The sequence below is a fragment of the Mastomys coucha genome, unplaced genomic scaffold (genome assembly GCF_008632895.1).
Source record: "Mastomys coucha isolate ucsf_1 unplaced genomic scaffold, UCSF_Mcou_1 pScaffold14, whole genome shotgun sequence".
NCBI lineage: Eukaryota > Metazoa > Chordata > Mammalia > Rodentia > Muridae > Mastomys > Mastomys coucha.
Genome location: NW_022196896.1, coordinates 100,633,715 through 100,648,828, shown reverse-complemented (window position 1 = coordinate 100,648,828; position 15,114 = coordinate 100,633,715). Strand labels below are relative to the sequence as shown.

The 15,114-nt window shown below is 44.6% G+C and overlaps 1 protein-coding gene across 13 annotated transcripts in view; it reads right to left on the bottom strand.

Moving 5' to 3' along the window:
• Positions 1–15,114, bottom strand: part of Ttll4 (tubulin tyrosine ligase like 4) — a 36,881-nt gene that overhangs the window by 7,682 nt on the left and 14,085 nt on the right. For 8 of the 13 annotated variants that reach the window (XR_004117934.1, XM_031367980.1, XM_031367977.1 and 5 more), the window contains 13 exons: positions 13,173–14,744; positions 12,221–12,324; positions 11,830–11,893; positions 9,218–9,342; positions 8,695–8,805; positions 8,286–8,362; positions 7,246–7,437; positions 7,082–7,164; positions 6,790–6,918; positions 6,367–6,489; positions 6,004–6,102; positions 4,995–5,129; positions 4,408–4,554 (listed from right to left, as the gene is read on the bottom strand). Coding sequence is in view for 12 of the 13 variants with exons in the window: in XM_031367980.1 (XP_031223840.1) it covers positions 4,408–4,554; positions 4,995–5,129; positions 6,004–6,102; positions 6,367–6,489; positions 6,790–6,918; positions 7,082–7,164; positions 7,246–7,437; positions 8,286–8,362; positions 8,695–8,805; positions 9,218–9,342; positions 11,830–11,893; positions 12,221–12,324; positions 13,173–14,650 (2,867 nt within the window). In the remaining variant the exon portion in view is untranslated. Of the gene's footprint in view, positions 1–4,407; positions 4,555–4,994; positions 5,130–6,003; positions 6,103–6,366; positions 6,490–6,789; positions 6,919–7,081; positions 7,165–7,245; positions 7,438–8,285; positions 8,363–8,694; positions 8,806–9,217; positions 9,343–11,829; positions 11,894–12,220; positions 12,325–13,172; positions 14,745–14,822; positions 15,007–15,114 lie in introns of all 13 variants that reach the window. The other 5 variants (XM_031367986.1, XM_031367988.1, XM_031367987.1 and 2 more) reach the window with 4 other exon arrangements.

Genomic DNA, 15,114 nt, shown 5'->3' with positions numbered 1-15,114 from the left:
AGGAAGGAAGGAAGAAAGAAAGAAAGAAAGAAAGAAAGAAAGAAAGAAAGAAAGAAAGAAAGAGAAAACAGCTAGAAGGCCAGGAGATGGCTCAGTGGGTAAGAGTGCTTACCACTAAGGCTGATAACCTGAGTTCAACTTGGGGGACATGTGTCTGGTCCCCAAAGAAATTTTTTTTTCTCAAAGTCAGGCATTTAGACAGAAGGCTTGAAGAGAATGTTACTACTTGCTAAAAAAAGGCTTCATTCTCCTTACCTCTGGCAAAAGAGCTCTATTAGCTCCTTCATTAACATGACTCTGGTGCTTATTCACTTGTCAGGTCAGTGCTAGCCTCTAACTCAGTTGTGCTTACAAGGCCCACCCAGGCCCACGAACTCCCCATCTCCATGGGACCACAGAACCTTTCCCCATCACTTCTCTCCGCTTCCCCGGGAGACAGCCATGGCACTTCAGAATAAACTTCTCCCTTTTCACCCATGGAGCAGCTTTTCTTTACTGAGCCCATTTTCATCCTTCTGCTGCCAGAACGCTGAGTGGCATAGTGAGATCCCTTCCAAAAGCCTCCCTGCTCCGAGCCAGCCTGCTGGTCTTACTCTCCTTCCTAAAGTGTATATGGATCATTTGTTTCTGCTGGCTTTTGCCACCCACTATATTTGGCCTCATTTCAAATTCTAGAGTCTACCTCTCCTTATCTCTTGGTTTCCCCATCTGCTAGAGTCTACTGTGTGGCCATATTGGTCTGCTGGGTAAGTGTCACCCTGGAGCATCCTGATTTGTCTACTATTACTACAAAAGCCGCACCAGTGCACCAGGAAGCTCCCCTCACTCCCACTACATCCCAGTCACAAGGACAACAAATACCTTTCCTCTGGTTTGGAACACTTCTTTTTGACAAAGTTCCCATTCTGTTGGGGACACCCCAGATGGAAATTCTCGTCACAACACTTTATCCACCTCAGCTCAGCTAGTTTTCTCTCACCTCCCCCTAGGAACTGCAGCTCTTGCTACAGTCCCACCTATGCTATCTCTTGCTCCCTGCTTTGTCTCTTCTTTGAGCTCTCGAGGCCTCTCATTCCTCAGGCAGAGCCCAAGCCATCTGGGCTACTACATGTTCTCAGAACTTACAGCGGAGATTCCCTCCTGCGGAACTTCGTTTTATGATCCTCTCTCTCCTCCTCAGACTACAAACTACTTGGAATCAATACAGATCAATGGTCAAAGACTGTATGCTCCATTTTCAAATTCTCTCATAAGGTAACAACTTCTGCCACTGCACAAATGATCCCCAATCTCTTATATCTAAACTTGGTCTGTCCTACACTTATATAGTCAAAAAAAAAAATCTATACATGGACAATCTTAATTTACAACTTAATATATATGGGATTCAACTCTTGTTTAGAATATGTAACTTGTATTCAATTCTTGTTTAAAAGAAACAGATCTACTTTTAAAAAAATAGATATTTTAAAAAGTAACCACATGGTTGTCATGCGGTCAAAGAATATACACGTCACGTGACTTTGTCATCTTAAGATAACTATATGGTATAAACCAACTAAGGCAACACCTGTAGTGAGAATTTTGGTTTCTTTAAAAAAACACAGAAATATTATGGGAATGTTTTTGTTTTAACCCCAGGTATGGAATATGGAGCTGCTTCTAACCATCCACAGCAGCTGACTGATTTGCCTCATGCTCTAGCAGGAGGGTGATTTTTGCCAGCTGTACACAATTTCTGCGATTGTGTGTCATTTAGAATTCTGTGAACTTTTCAGAGGGTCTGTAAATGCTAGCACCCTGCGAGGTGGGGTGGGTTGTTAGTTGTCTGCTGAGACTTGGTTGTGGTTTGTTAAGTAGTCATATGCAATGAAGAAACAACAGAAGCAATTAGCCTTGCCACAACAAACTCAACTCCTCTAATCAGCAGGAATCCATCTTTGGCATTATCCCCTTTCCCCACTATCCTTTTTTCTCTATGTAACTTTAGAGGGTTAAAGGGTGGAAGAAAAGGGGTAGAGAAGGGCAGAAGAAAGAAGAACCCACAAACTAGCCAAAGTCCAGCTACAAACACCTACAAAACTTCTTAGTTCTACTGAGCCCTTGGTTTATTATTATATCTCCTTTTAGACCAAGGAAACAAAATCAGGCTTCCAAAATGATTTGGATTAGGATGGATTTTTGTAGATGACAAGTTCCTAGGGTTATAAAGGTTAACAGAACCTAAGTTAAAAATATATATTTTATGACTATTTTAGACTATTTTATGTCTTTGCTAACTCTGTTCAACAACAGGTATCTAAAAAATTTTAAGAAACAACATGGGTATGTGATAAATAAGCTTTATAAGTTGCTAAGGGCTACTCAGGCTCACAGTAATATATCTAGCCTCTTTGTCTTTGCTAACTTTGTTAAACTTCAGCTACTTTGATAAACTGAGTCATGTAAGAAACTGATATTCTATAACGATACACTATAAAAGACTAAGTAAACAGTTTAAGACTATTAAGTTGAATACTTAATAAATTATGCTCCTTAAACTTTTCAGAGATCTCCTGAAAACGGCACCTAAAATGTTTAATAAAAGTGTCACATGATAGACAGAAATGCCAGATTGTAGCAGAAACCCTAATGTCTCCAAAGAAGACAAATGGAGCATGATTCCACCTGCTCTGCAATAACACTAACCACTGCCCCAATGAAGCCATCAAGACCACGGGAGCCTAGAACAGCCATCTAGGTAGTAGGTAAGTCTGTTATTTTAACTGGTACATAGGTCGTTTGGATTAATACTTCTTGCTATTATTTATCCTTCTCAGATCTGATATTAACTAAGTGTAGCTTTAAGAGCACCAGGCATACCAGCTCCTCTCCCAAGGCTGCACACAGCTGTCTTCTCCAGGGCTCACTTTCCTAGAGCTACTAGGTCTCCAGCAGAAAGACAGTTTACCTTGCTCCTCAACTCTCAAAGGAGATAAACTCATTTTTGGGTCCCTAAGCTTTTACTATGACTCAAAGGAATAAATCTACTGCTTTGTCTACAATATAGATTCCAAATACAAATTACAAACAGTGGTAGGTAGTGCTAACATATCTAAAACCTATCTCTTTTTGGAAACATAAAAAAAAAAAAAAAAAAAAAAGAATTTTTTTTTTTTTTGGTTTTTCGAGACAGGGTTTCTCTGTGTAGTCCTGGCTGTCCTGGAACTCACTCTGTAGACCAGGCTGGCCTCGAACTCAGAAATCAGCCTGCCTCTGCCTCCCAAGTGCTGGGATTAAAGGCATGCGCCACCACCGCCCAGCAAAAAAATCCTTCTTAAGATTCAGGGAGTCAACTTGGATCCACCTCTCTAGTGAACTGAAGACAGCTGACTCCCTGTGGCAAGTGGTAATTCAGATAACTGAAGGACAGATGTGTGTGTGTGTGTGTGTGTGTGTGTGTGTGTGTGTGTGTGTGTGTATGCATATATATACTACACACACAGAAATACACAGTAGGTAAAGTAGATCAGTCACCAAGCAAATCGCTATTTTTTGTGTTTTGAGATAGAGTCTCACTCTGTATCAGGCGTACACTTCCAAGAGATGGGGTCACAAGTGCAAAACAGCTTATCCTGCTGGGACCCAGACTTTGCATTCTACTCTCACTCTCTGGAGCTGAATGGTCCCGAATGATTCTCTGTTATAAGATCCTCAGTGTCCTCATCTGCAAACTACAATACTAATATGAGTCCTACAGAACTGACAGGATACACTGTATTTCCTTAAGCACCTCAGGTACTTACTAAATACTAGTTCCCTCTCCTCAAGAAAAGTTTTGCCAAGCAGTGGTGGTACACGCCTTTAATCCCAGCACTTGGGAAGCAGAGACAGGTGGATTTCTGAGTTGGAGGCTAGCCTGGTCTACAGAGTGAGTTTCAGGACAGCCAGGGCTACACAAAGAAACCCTGTCTCGACAAAACATGAAGGAAAAACTCCACACTGAGATGGCTTCAGAGATGTTGTCTGGCTTTAGGCTTGATGGAGAGGGATGTAGGTGAAAGGCGTCTTTAGAAAGAAGAACCCACAGAAGCAGAGGAAAGGACACCTGCAGAACAGCCAGAACAAGCTATGTCAGGAAACGGGACTACCTAGTCCTTAAGGATCTGCCAGGGAAAGAGGCTGGGCCTCCAATGTCCATGTAAAGTTAAATGTGACTCTCAAGCTCTGTGGTGACTTCTGAGTAGGAAGTAAAGTGACCAGACTTACTTTCAGGGTACCAATGTGGCAGCGGTGTGTGGATGGATAGCAGAGGCAGGCAGAGCCATAGAGGAGACCAACTGGAGAGAGGCTCCAGAAGCCATTTCCTCCCCAAATCATACTGGGCTGCTCTTGCTACCCCAACCTCAGGGAAGGTGAGAAGCAGACCTGGTGCTGGAGCCGGTGGAGCTGCTGGGGCTGCTGGAACTAGAGATGATATCCTCCGTGTTGGGCAGAACAAAGCCTGCCAGGTTCAGAAGATCTCGGATCATCTGGCCTTTGATGCTGATGTCCAGGGGAGAGTTGGAATGGAGGCTTCAGAGGAAGAATGCAAAATAGGGTCAAAGCAGCACTCCAGAATGATCTGGGGTCCTACATCCAAATCAGAGCTTCTTTACAACAAACAAGCTCTCAGTGTCCACACTTGTGGAACATCTTCAACAAATATCCTCAGGTGTGTGTGGTAAGGTAGCACATGCCTTTAATCCCAACACTCAGGAGGCAGAGGTTGGTGGATCTGAGTTTGAGGCCAACCTAATCCAGAGTTCCAGGATAGCCAGAACTACACAGAAAAAAAAAATGAATACCCTCAAAGATAACAAATACCCTCTCTAGTCTCACAGTGAGTCAGTAAACACGATCATGAAGGGATGATATACACCCTAATGAAGGAAAGGCCTTTGTACGTCAAGACTATAATGACAAGGACTCTGTGGATGAAAGATTCTACTGAGAAATTGAAAAATACTACCTACCTTGGGGAAATGTTGACTTCTAACACCCAGGGCTTCAGGTTCTCATCCAGCATGATGTCAAAACCAAAGAGTTCATGACAGCTATAGGGGCGCCGCACATATAACTTCAGTAGGTTAGTCACATAGGGCTCTGACCTGCCAGTGGGGTATCTTGAATTAGGAGAGCAGAAGCAACTTTCTCTTCAAAAGTGCCTCCTCAGAGCCAACATGGAAATACACACATGCAATCTCAATACTTGAAAGGTAGATGCAGAATGGTCAGGAGTTCAAGGCCAACCATGGCAGTATCAGACCATCTCAACCACAAGCACTACCCCTTCCCATCCCAACAGTGGCTCTTAAGGGATGTGCCATCATCACCTTGAAGAAGTTTGGTAAATAAGCAGCACAGTGATTTGAATAAAAGATGCTTCTAGCCAGGCAGTGGTGTCGCATACTTGGGAGGCTGAGGCAGGTGGATTTCTGAGTTTGAGGCCAGCCTGGTCTACAGAGTGAGTTCTAGGACAGCCAGGGCTATAGAGAAACCCGGTCTCAGGGGAAAGAGAGAGAGAGAAAGAGACAGAAAAAGAGAGAGAGAGAGAGAAAGAGAGAGAGAGAGAGAGAAAGAGAGAGAGAGAGAGAGAGAGGGAGGGAGAGAGAGAGATGCTTCTATAGGTTCATATATTTGAACACTTGGTCCCTAGTTGGTGGAACTTTTAGGGAAGGATTAGGAGGTGTGGCCTTGTTGGAGGAGGTGTGCCACTAGGTGTTTCTAAAATCCAACCATTCCCAGTTAGCTCGCTCTGCCTTATGCTAACTCCCTGGAATCCTAAGCCCCAAACTAAATACTTTCTTTTATAAGTTGCCTTGGTCATGGTGTTTTATCACATCAACAGAAAAGTAACTCAGAAAGCAGAACTGAACTCTTCTTCCTATCCCATTCTCAGAACTGAAACACAAAATGGGCGCAGCATAGAAGCAAGAAGAGGCTTCATGGAGCACCCCACATTTAAGTAGCACTGCAACTCACGAGATGATGGTCTTGACAACAACATCCTTTATCTTCTCCCAGATGGCATCACTATTAATGCCTTTCTGGCTCAGATAGTTCCACAAAGCCTTCAATGCCCTGAAGGTAAAGGATAAGCAATTAATTGGGGTTATGTCCTAGAAATGAGTGACAAGAGAAAAAAATAAAGGAGTATGAGGCATAGAGATACTTCCTTTGTATCTCACCAATGACATTTTGTAATAGGAAAGAGATGCACATGGATGCCAACATATCAATTAGGAAGTGACAAGCACTACATCACCCCCAAACTCTGTACTAATACTCAGCTGCCCCAAGCCCCCAAAGGCAAAGCCCTTCCCAGGTTCACGCTGCTCTCGGTACCATTTGTGGCCTTGGCATGAGGTCTCATCAGCATTGGCCTGGTATTCTGTGTTCTTCTTATTGACACTGTAGTTGGTCAGGTGCATGAACTTGTTACTAAGACTCTTCATGGAAGGGGAATACCTGTAAGTGAAAAGAACAGCTGAGCAAGATGGTAAAAAGGGAGAAACGTCAGGCCAAGTGTTTCCTAGAAGGCGATAAGGAACAAGTGCACAGACCTGGTCAGCTCCTGAAAGGCGTAAGTTATGGAAAAAAACGACAACTAATCTTGGCAAGCTCAGCTCTGCAGGCAAACTTTCCTCATCCCTGCCTCCCACCCTCCTCCTTACTGATGAAAGTCACCATGACCTCTTGTTTTCTGCTCAGTGTCCTCCTCCCAAGGAAGGAAAATCTCCCAGTGTCAAGGGAATCACCAGCACATACTTGCAACTGGCAAAGCGGACGAGTCCATCCGAAAAGAGGTAAATCCGTAGAGGATCATAAGAAGTCACGTAAACATAGATCCGAAGATCAAATTTGCTACCACTAATGAGGTAGGGCTTGTGTAGATACCTATAAATGGAAAGGCTAACTTTACTTCTAGCCAGATGACTCTAAACAGATGACAAAGAAAGGCCTTTGACTAGGAGGACACGAGGTACAATACTCTAAAAAAGGTAACTCAGAGACCAACAAGACAGGAAGATGGAGAGAGGACTGTCCGCTATGGGCTCACCTCTGTACCAGGAGGGGCCTGCGCTTGGGGAGTTGACTCCATTTGTGAATGACCTGAATGCCAATTCCTCGAGCAGATGCTGGCTACAAGTCAATGGGCAAGAGATGAGGATGCTGTCTCTCTGCTCTCATCCAACCATCTACTTCTCCCTTTGTCTCACTTACTGGCTTCACAATCCACTTCTGGCGGCTGCTACTCTCCCAGGCTTTGCGCAAGAGCTTGGAATCCTGGGGCAGGATAAAGGACTGGGGAAAGAAACTGAACTCCTTCTTGCCAAAACGGCTTTGCATTCGAGACAGGTTCCGCCATAGCCGATCCTTCCTCCCAATCTGGAAGGAGCCTGGGAAGTGGTTTAGCTGCAGAAGGGACAAGAGGCAAGTAGAGGGAAAGAGCAGAGGTGAAACCATGAGGAACAAAATAAGCACCACCTCATCATTTCAAAATCTCCAGGAAAGTTCATGTTCCTGTTTTTCTTTCTACTACCATCGACACAAACTCATCTGGAAAGAGTGAACTAATTATAATTAAGGAATTGCTTCAACCAGGCTAACCTATGGGTATATTGGGGCATTTTCTTGATTAATTATTGATGCAAGAGGCCCACCTTGGGTGGAGCCATCCCTTGGTAGGCGGTTCTGGGTTGTATGAGAAACCAAGCTGAGAAAACCATTGAGAATGAGCCTGTATAAGCAGTGTTTCTTTCTCCACAGTCTCTACTCAGCTCCTGCCTTGGCTTCACTCAGTGATGGAATGTAAGCTGTAAGCCAAAGTAACCCTTTCCTCCCCAAACTGCAGTGCTTTATCACAGCACCAGAAAAGTAAACTAGGCCAGACATGATAGATAGCCACTTTGAGTTCAAAGGATAAAGCTGTTAAATATGCTTCCATGATAGGAAAGTACCAGGTTATAAGGGAATCTAGGGGCAGGAAACCATATGGTTCTAACAGAACCATAGAATACTCTTTATACATACCTAGCTTGGGGAGTAGAAGCAGTTAGCCATGGTAATGGGAAACACACCCAACTAAAAATAGACAATGCTGAAAAGCCTGAGTGGCAACAGGACCCATTGTGGCCTCTCCAGTACATTGCTTTGTAATTGTCCTCACTTAAATGCTCCACCCACACTACCCCTCACTGTCCCTACACCACCTTCATTTTGGGCCTAGCCCATGGGACAGGCTCCTTGGAAAAAAAACCTACCTTCTGATGCTCTCTAATGGATCGAAAACCAGGAGACTTCATGTGGTGACCCCAGCAGCCCAGCCAGTCATCATTTCCTGCAGAAGGCAATTAGGAAGTCAGTCTCACAGAACAGCTCAGACTCTGGGAACAAGACCTTACCACCATACTCACCAAGCTGATTTAAGGGATTTAAGAGTTACCATAGAGCTGTCCTACATGAGGCCTTAGGATCAGGACCAGAACGGTATTCCTCAGGCTCCCAACTCTGGGCAGCTGGATGAGCCCAGACGACTTTCAGAGCTACACCCTTCCATAAAGTTAAAGCTTCAAGACAGAGTCCTCGCATACGACAGAATCTCTTCCTGTCCAAAACCCACTTGGCAGGGCAAGGAGGTCAGGCTCATAGTGGGTGGGGCAAGTAACTCACTCTTGCTGATTTTGAAGTGTGACCGTCCGATGGTTTGCTTGACAATGTTGGGGGTCACTGTGCTCATCTTCCACCGAAGCAGCCTCCTCTGTTCCCAAGGAAGTTTCTCCACTGGGGAAAGGCAAGGCAGGGTTGGGGGTGAGGAGCAAGAGGGGACAGTGAGGAGATAAAAAACAATGGCCCTAGTGCCCATTCTTTCCTGAGCAGGCAGATCACTACAAACTGTTCCAGATAAGGTTTTAGAGGAGTACATTTCATGGAGAGACTGCAGGAGTGAGGAGCAAAAGAAAGGCTAGAAGGTTAAAAAAACTAGTTAGAGGCCACGTGCTAAGCCAGAGATTAGAGACTGAGAAAGGTCAACGAAGGACAGATGAGTAAAGTCCTCTGTTGAGCCTACATCCCTGTGTGAACTGAGCACAGAGTAATAACTACCTTAACAGCCATTCTGGAAGGCTCTCCCACCTTGTCCCCTTCACCCAAGTTAATTGGGAGCCTCTGGATTTTGTCACATGGTTATACTTACCTCTTTCATCCCTAGTCCCAAAATAGATGGTAGGGGTTACATTGGGGAAGAGACTGTAGATGAGGGCTGGCCGTACAACTTTCTCATGATTGGAAACGGATTTGGTCATCAAGTCCACACAGTTCCTGTGATGAAAAATAAGCATGACAGAGAAGGGAAAATGACAGCTTTGAGGTGTTAATAGGACTACATGAAACTCTGAAAGCACAAGTGTTTGATAACTCATATAGTGCTAGAGCTAACCTACCTATAGTTATGTATACCATTAAATGTCACCAAGAGTCAAAGATTCCCAACACTCTGACAGCACATCTCCAATACACCCAGTGAGAAGCCATAGATCAGGGAAGACCCTGAAAGAAGTCTGAAAGAGAGAATCTAGGTGGAGACAAGAACCCAGCAGAGGAGAGAGAGGATGACACTGAGAAGAAGAGCACAGACATGCTTTAAATGAGGAAAGAGCAACAGAAAGACAATCAACAGCGAAACTTCTGCCTTGCCTTATGCTTTAGCTCATGTGAAAATACATAGGTGGTCATGTCCTCTTCCTCTCTGGACAAGAATCCTAGCAATGCTGGCACTGCAGGTCTGGATCTTATAGACAGAGGGAGAAAGACCCTGGGCCAGTGGGCTGTGGAGGCTGTACTGCTGAGCTAGCTCTTGATAAGCTTCAGTTGTCAGTCAGGTACAAGCCACTGGCCCAGACAATTTCTTTAAGTAGCACTGAAAAGTGAAGAGGTTTTCCTCTTTACATTGAACAAATATGAGCCACAAACATTACTGCAAGATTAGTTTTCATATTATTTAAAAACAAACAACAACAACAAAAACAACTTGATCACCAGAACCATGACAATTTTCAGTACAATACAAATAGGCTCTATATGTAAAATAATTCAGTATTCCATAACTTAAATTTTTGGTTTTTTGTTGTTGTTGTTTTAAAAAATTTGTTTTTAAGACAGGAGGTTCCTACATAAAAGGCTGGTCTAAAACTCGCAATCTTCCCACCTCAGCCTCAAGTACTGGCATTAGTCATGTACCACCATGCCTGGCCAAGCAAAGAAAACTAAAAAGAATGAGCTATAAAACAAAGACAAGACAGGAAGATAAGGTGTCACCAAAAACATCTACCCTACACCAGCAAACACATTTCTGGGCCTGTGTCTCAGAGAAATAAAGACTCATGTTTTGAAATAAAATATGTCCATGATTCCTTATGCTAGCTTTAATCACAGTAGTGCAAAGTCTCCCATAGGTGAATGGCGAAGCTAATAGCAGCACATCAGCAGAGTGACTGACACTCTGCAGTGTGCCACACAACCTGAGGTCATTCTATCATTTACCTTCACAAGTTCTAGGCCAGCCAGGGATGTACAGTGAGACCCTTCTTTAAAGAGTAAAACTAGGGGCTGGAGGAATTGCTCAGTGGCTAACAGTACTTTTCTTGAAGAGGACCTGGGTTCAATTCCCAGCATCAGCTCACAACCATCCCTAACTCTAGTTCCAAGGGATTTCCCCACCTACCCAGAGGTAAGAAACCCACAAACAATAACAATGAAAGGGTACTTGATTTATCCTTAGGTAAAGAAGCTATAACCCTGGAACATTTCATCTCCTTCAATAGTCCTCAGCATTTTCATGGTCTTGAATGACGTCCATCCCTAATATCACATGATTCTGTACAGCAGCAAAAATTCAATACAATTGTTTTGCAGGAAGGTTACCATGAGTTCAAAGCTATCGTGGCCTACACAGCAATTCCAAGTTACCTTCTGGCTATCTCAAAGTATCTGATTTTAGTCAGCTTTAAAATGTAAAATGTGAGCTGGGAGATGTCTCAGTACTTAAGAACACTGACTACTCTTGCAGAGGACCTGAGTTCAATTCCCAACAAACATATGGTGGCTCACAACCATTTGTAATGGGATCAGTTGCTCTCTTCTGGTGTGTGTCTGAAGACAGCTACAGTGTACTCACTGTACACATAAAATAAATAAATCTTTTTTTATTAAAAAAAAAAGCCAATTTTCCCATTCTTTAAGTTTATTTTACTTTTTAAATTTTTTGTGTGTATGTACATGACTGCCAATGTGTATTCAAGCCAGGAAACAGTTGAGGGAATTCTGGGCCCAAACTCCTATTGTCAAGATTAGAAGCAAGCACCATTATGTGCTGAGCCACCACGTAGTCCAAATGTGTTTTAAAATGTCTAAAAGTTCTAAGTCCTTTTACAGAATGACATGCTTTCAGTATCTCTTGACATAGCATTCCAAAGTATTTGCTCTACAAAAGGACTTAAATGGATGGGCGTGATACTGCACACCATTAATCATAGCCTGAGGGAGGCAGAAGCAGGCATATCTCAGTGAGTTCAAGGCTAGCCTGATCTACATAGTGAGTTCCAGCACAGCCAGGGCTATGCAGAGACCCTGTCTGAAAAAAACAAAAACAAAAACAAAAATACTTAAACTACAGTTATACACAACAAACAAACAAACAAGAAGTCTGATGAAAAATGAATTAGGGTTGTCAGGACCAGTTAGGGTAATGTTATTACAACCTTCAAGCCACAGAATTAAGCATCTGCCAATGATCTGCATAGCACTCACCGAGATATTAATGCCACCGACTCACTGGGGGAGACAACACTTAAAGAAGAGCACTCTGAGTCTCCTGTAGAGGACAAACAGAGCGGTCATTACAGGAATGAAGGCGGGGCTGCATGTACACCTCTCCAAGCCCAGGCAGCTGACTGCTACTATAACATCCTGAGCACTTGAGGGAGCAAGGAACATCCATCCCTGCTCTGCACTGAACTCTTGAACTTTATAGGAGAGGCAGTAAGACTAGTGGGACAGAAGGTAGAGACCAAAGTCCCTCACAAATGCCCAGTTAGGCCCTGTTGCAGGTGATGTCAGTCCAGCCCAGCACAGACTGTCCTGCTCCCTAGCAGATGGTGAGCAAGCCCTATAGTTGGAAGCAAAAGGATTCCTTGCTCACCTTCCTCTTCTTCATTCTCATCATGGCTGCAGCTATCTTCCAAACCATCTTCATCTTCTGTATCTTCAGGCTCCACCTGGTTTGGCCGGAGGTCAGTAGCTGAACTGAAAGAAAAAAATCATGCCTCCACCCAAGCCAACTCCATAGAAGTCACTCTGGAGTCCCATTCCCTCATTGTCTCCCAGTAACAGCCTCCTCATCACCAATGTGTTCTCTCTTGCCTGGACCTCATAAACTACTGCTCAGGTTCTCAGAACTTAGGTCTAGCCACAGTTCCTCAGCTTAACACCCTCCTCTGCATATCACTATGTCTTCCATTTTCTTTGCAATCTCTTAACAGTATATAAATATAAAATTCTGCATACAGAGTCAATGAATATCTGGTAATTCATATGTTCTTGGGGTGTTCACTAGGAACTAAGAAGGCCTTGGTGGAAGGTTCTAGAAAAGTAACAAGACACAAGAGAAGGAACCAACTACATCCATGTCTTCAACTCTGAATTGCTATCATTCCAGGAATGCATGGGAAGCCAGTCTGATTTGGAATAAGTAGGAAAGTAACAGACCCTAAGAAGTGGCACCTGGAATTCTTACTTCTCTGCTGGTAAAGCCTAAAACAGGAAGGGGCAAACTCTCCAAAGGACCTATCAGGAAATATCTTTAGTAGATCAGCCACAACTTCCCAACTATACTGTTATAGCAAAAAAGCAACCAAAGACAACAGTAAATAAATGGACAAAGGTGCACCCCAATAAAACTTACAAGATTTAGTCTGCAAGCTAGTTTTCTAACCTCCACCTTACAATAAATCCCTACTTTAAAGTGAAAACTAAAACTTCTAGGGCAGCTAAAACATAAAGCCAACTATCAGAGATATAGTGCATCAGTGTCTGCAGATTATGGTGTAAATACTTTACTGCTCCAAATAAACCAAGGACAGGGTGAAACTTACTGATCACCCTTAGTACAAGAGTTCAGGTCCATGGCTTCCTCAGGCTCCTTCCCAGGCTGGCCAAGATTGACAGAAGAAAGACGAGTGGCCACTTCAGCTACACCAAGAGGCTGGAGGGAAGAAGAAGGGGGAACAGGAGTTCTGTCTTCTCCAAGTACTTGGGGGTCAACTACAGACCCACAGGTAGGGCTGGGATTGAGCCCATGCACATGTGAGGCAAGGAGGTGAATGCTGATCCTTTTGGTACAAAAGACTGTACTGTCCAACCCCAAGGTGTCTGCAGCACCAGGAAGGATCCCACTGTCTAATCCAATATCCTCCTGGGGAAACCGCTGGCCCATCAGAGGTTTCCACCGCCTGCTTCTGTTGAGAAGACCCCACTGGAAGCTGGGATTCACAAAACAAGCCTGTTCAAACTGGTAGCCTTGTTGTGGCATCTTCTCAAAGCCTTTTGCAGCCAACTTCCTCACAGCCTCAGTGAAGTGTACCTCTTTAGTAGCACTCTGGGAATCCATGTTCTCATCCAGGCCACAGGGATGTGCCTCCATCCTAAAGTTACTCTGACTGCACTGGGAAGAGGTAACACTGGCTGTGGTTATGTTGAGGGTGCTAGGGGTAGATGGGGTGATAGGGGCAGGGACATCATTTAAGACAGTAGCAATGTTTGGGGGCACCTTATGATCACCAGGTTGGGGTACACAGTCTCCAGTACCCCCTGAATGATGCCATGAGACAGGCTGGATCTTGGGTGAGGATACTGGCTTCAAGCCATCTGTGGCTTGTGATAAGGGCACTTTAGTACTATTTGGCCTCATGAAGGAGTTGTTGTTCAGCATGGGCTTGTAGGAGGACAGTGGAGATGCAATCTTCCCTGAGATGGCAGAGGACAGGCTCTTCCTTGAAGTATTTTCCCCAGCTGCTGCCAGTGAGAGGTATGGATCAGTGGGTGAAGACGCCATGGGCTGGGCCATGGGGAAGACTGTAGAAGATGTGGCTTTATTGGCAGTGACACTGATGGGAAGACCCTTCTGAGGGAGAGAAAAAGGTCTTTTCTCCGATGGGCTGGAACGCAAGCAGAAAGATTCCAGTTGCTGGTATGGTTTTTGCCTCACGTTGGTGCGGCGGTACAGCAGAGTATTGCTGAACAAGTCAGGGAGAGATTGCAGGTAACAGGGATTGCTGTGGCCTGCAATGACAGCTGTGGTCCCAGAGCTACATAAAGTGCTAGGGCAAAAGAAATAGGCTGGCTGGGATGGGACTCCCAAGAGACTGGTGCCCAGCCCTGCTGATAGTGTGCCTACGTGCTTCCTCTCCAGCTTCCAGATTGGCTTCACCTGCTGATGGGCCTGGGACCAGACTTTGACCTCCGAGGGTTTCTCAGATGGTGAAGCAGACACTGTGCCTGAGGGATGTCTCTGCTTGAAGCTGTTTCCTCGGCGCAGGCCAATACTGTAGTGCTCTGTTCCTGCTGAGGCCATGAGGGGCCCACATTATGGCAACATGGCCTCATGGCCTGGCTCAGATAAGGTGCCACACACCTCTAGCACCAGCTGCATCCTTGAATCCGTCAGCCTGCAGGGAGAGAAATGATTAGAAATGCTGCCGGCTTGTGAGGATGGGTCCCATGCTAGGTAAGTAAGAGCATCTTACTTCAGCTTTACCAACCAGTCTTGATCATCTGAGGCCCTGGGCGAAGAACACATTTCCAGGGAGCTTGCAGTGGCCTTCCTGGGGCCTTCTTAGGATCAAATGCAGTTTTAAGAAGAACTAAGCCCTTAAGGGTTCACCAGCACAAGGTTGCTCATGTATCCACACTTTCAGAAAGCTTGCCTCTCTTCAAAGAAATATAGTTGTTGGATTGGATCAGGAGACATCCTGTGAAGTGTGTGTGTGTGTGTGTCTGTGTGTGTGCGTCTGTGTGTGTGTGTGTGTGTGTGAGAGA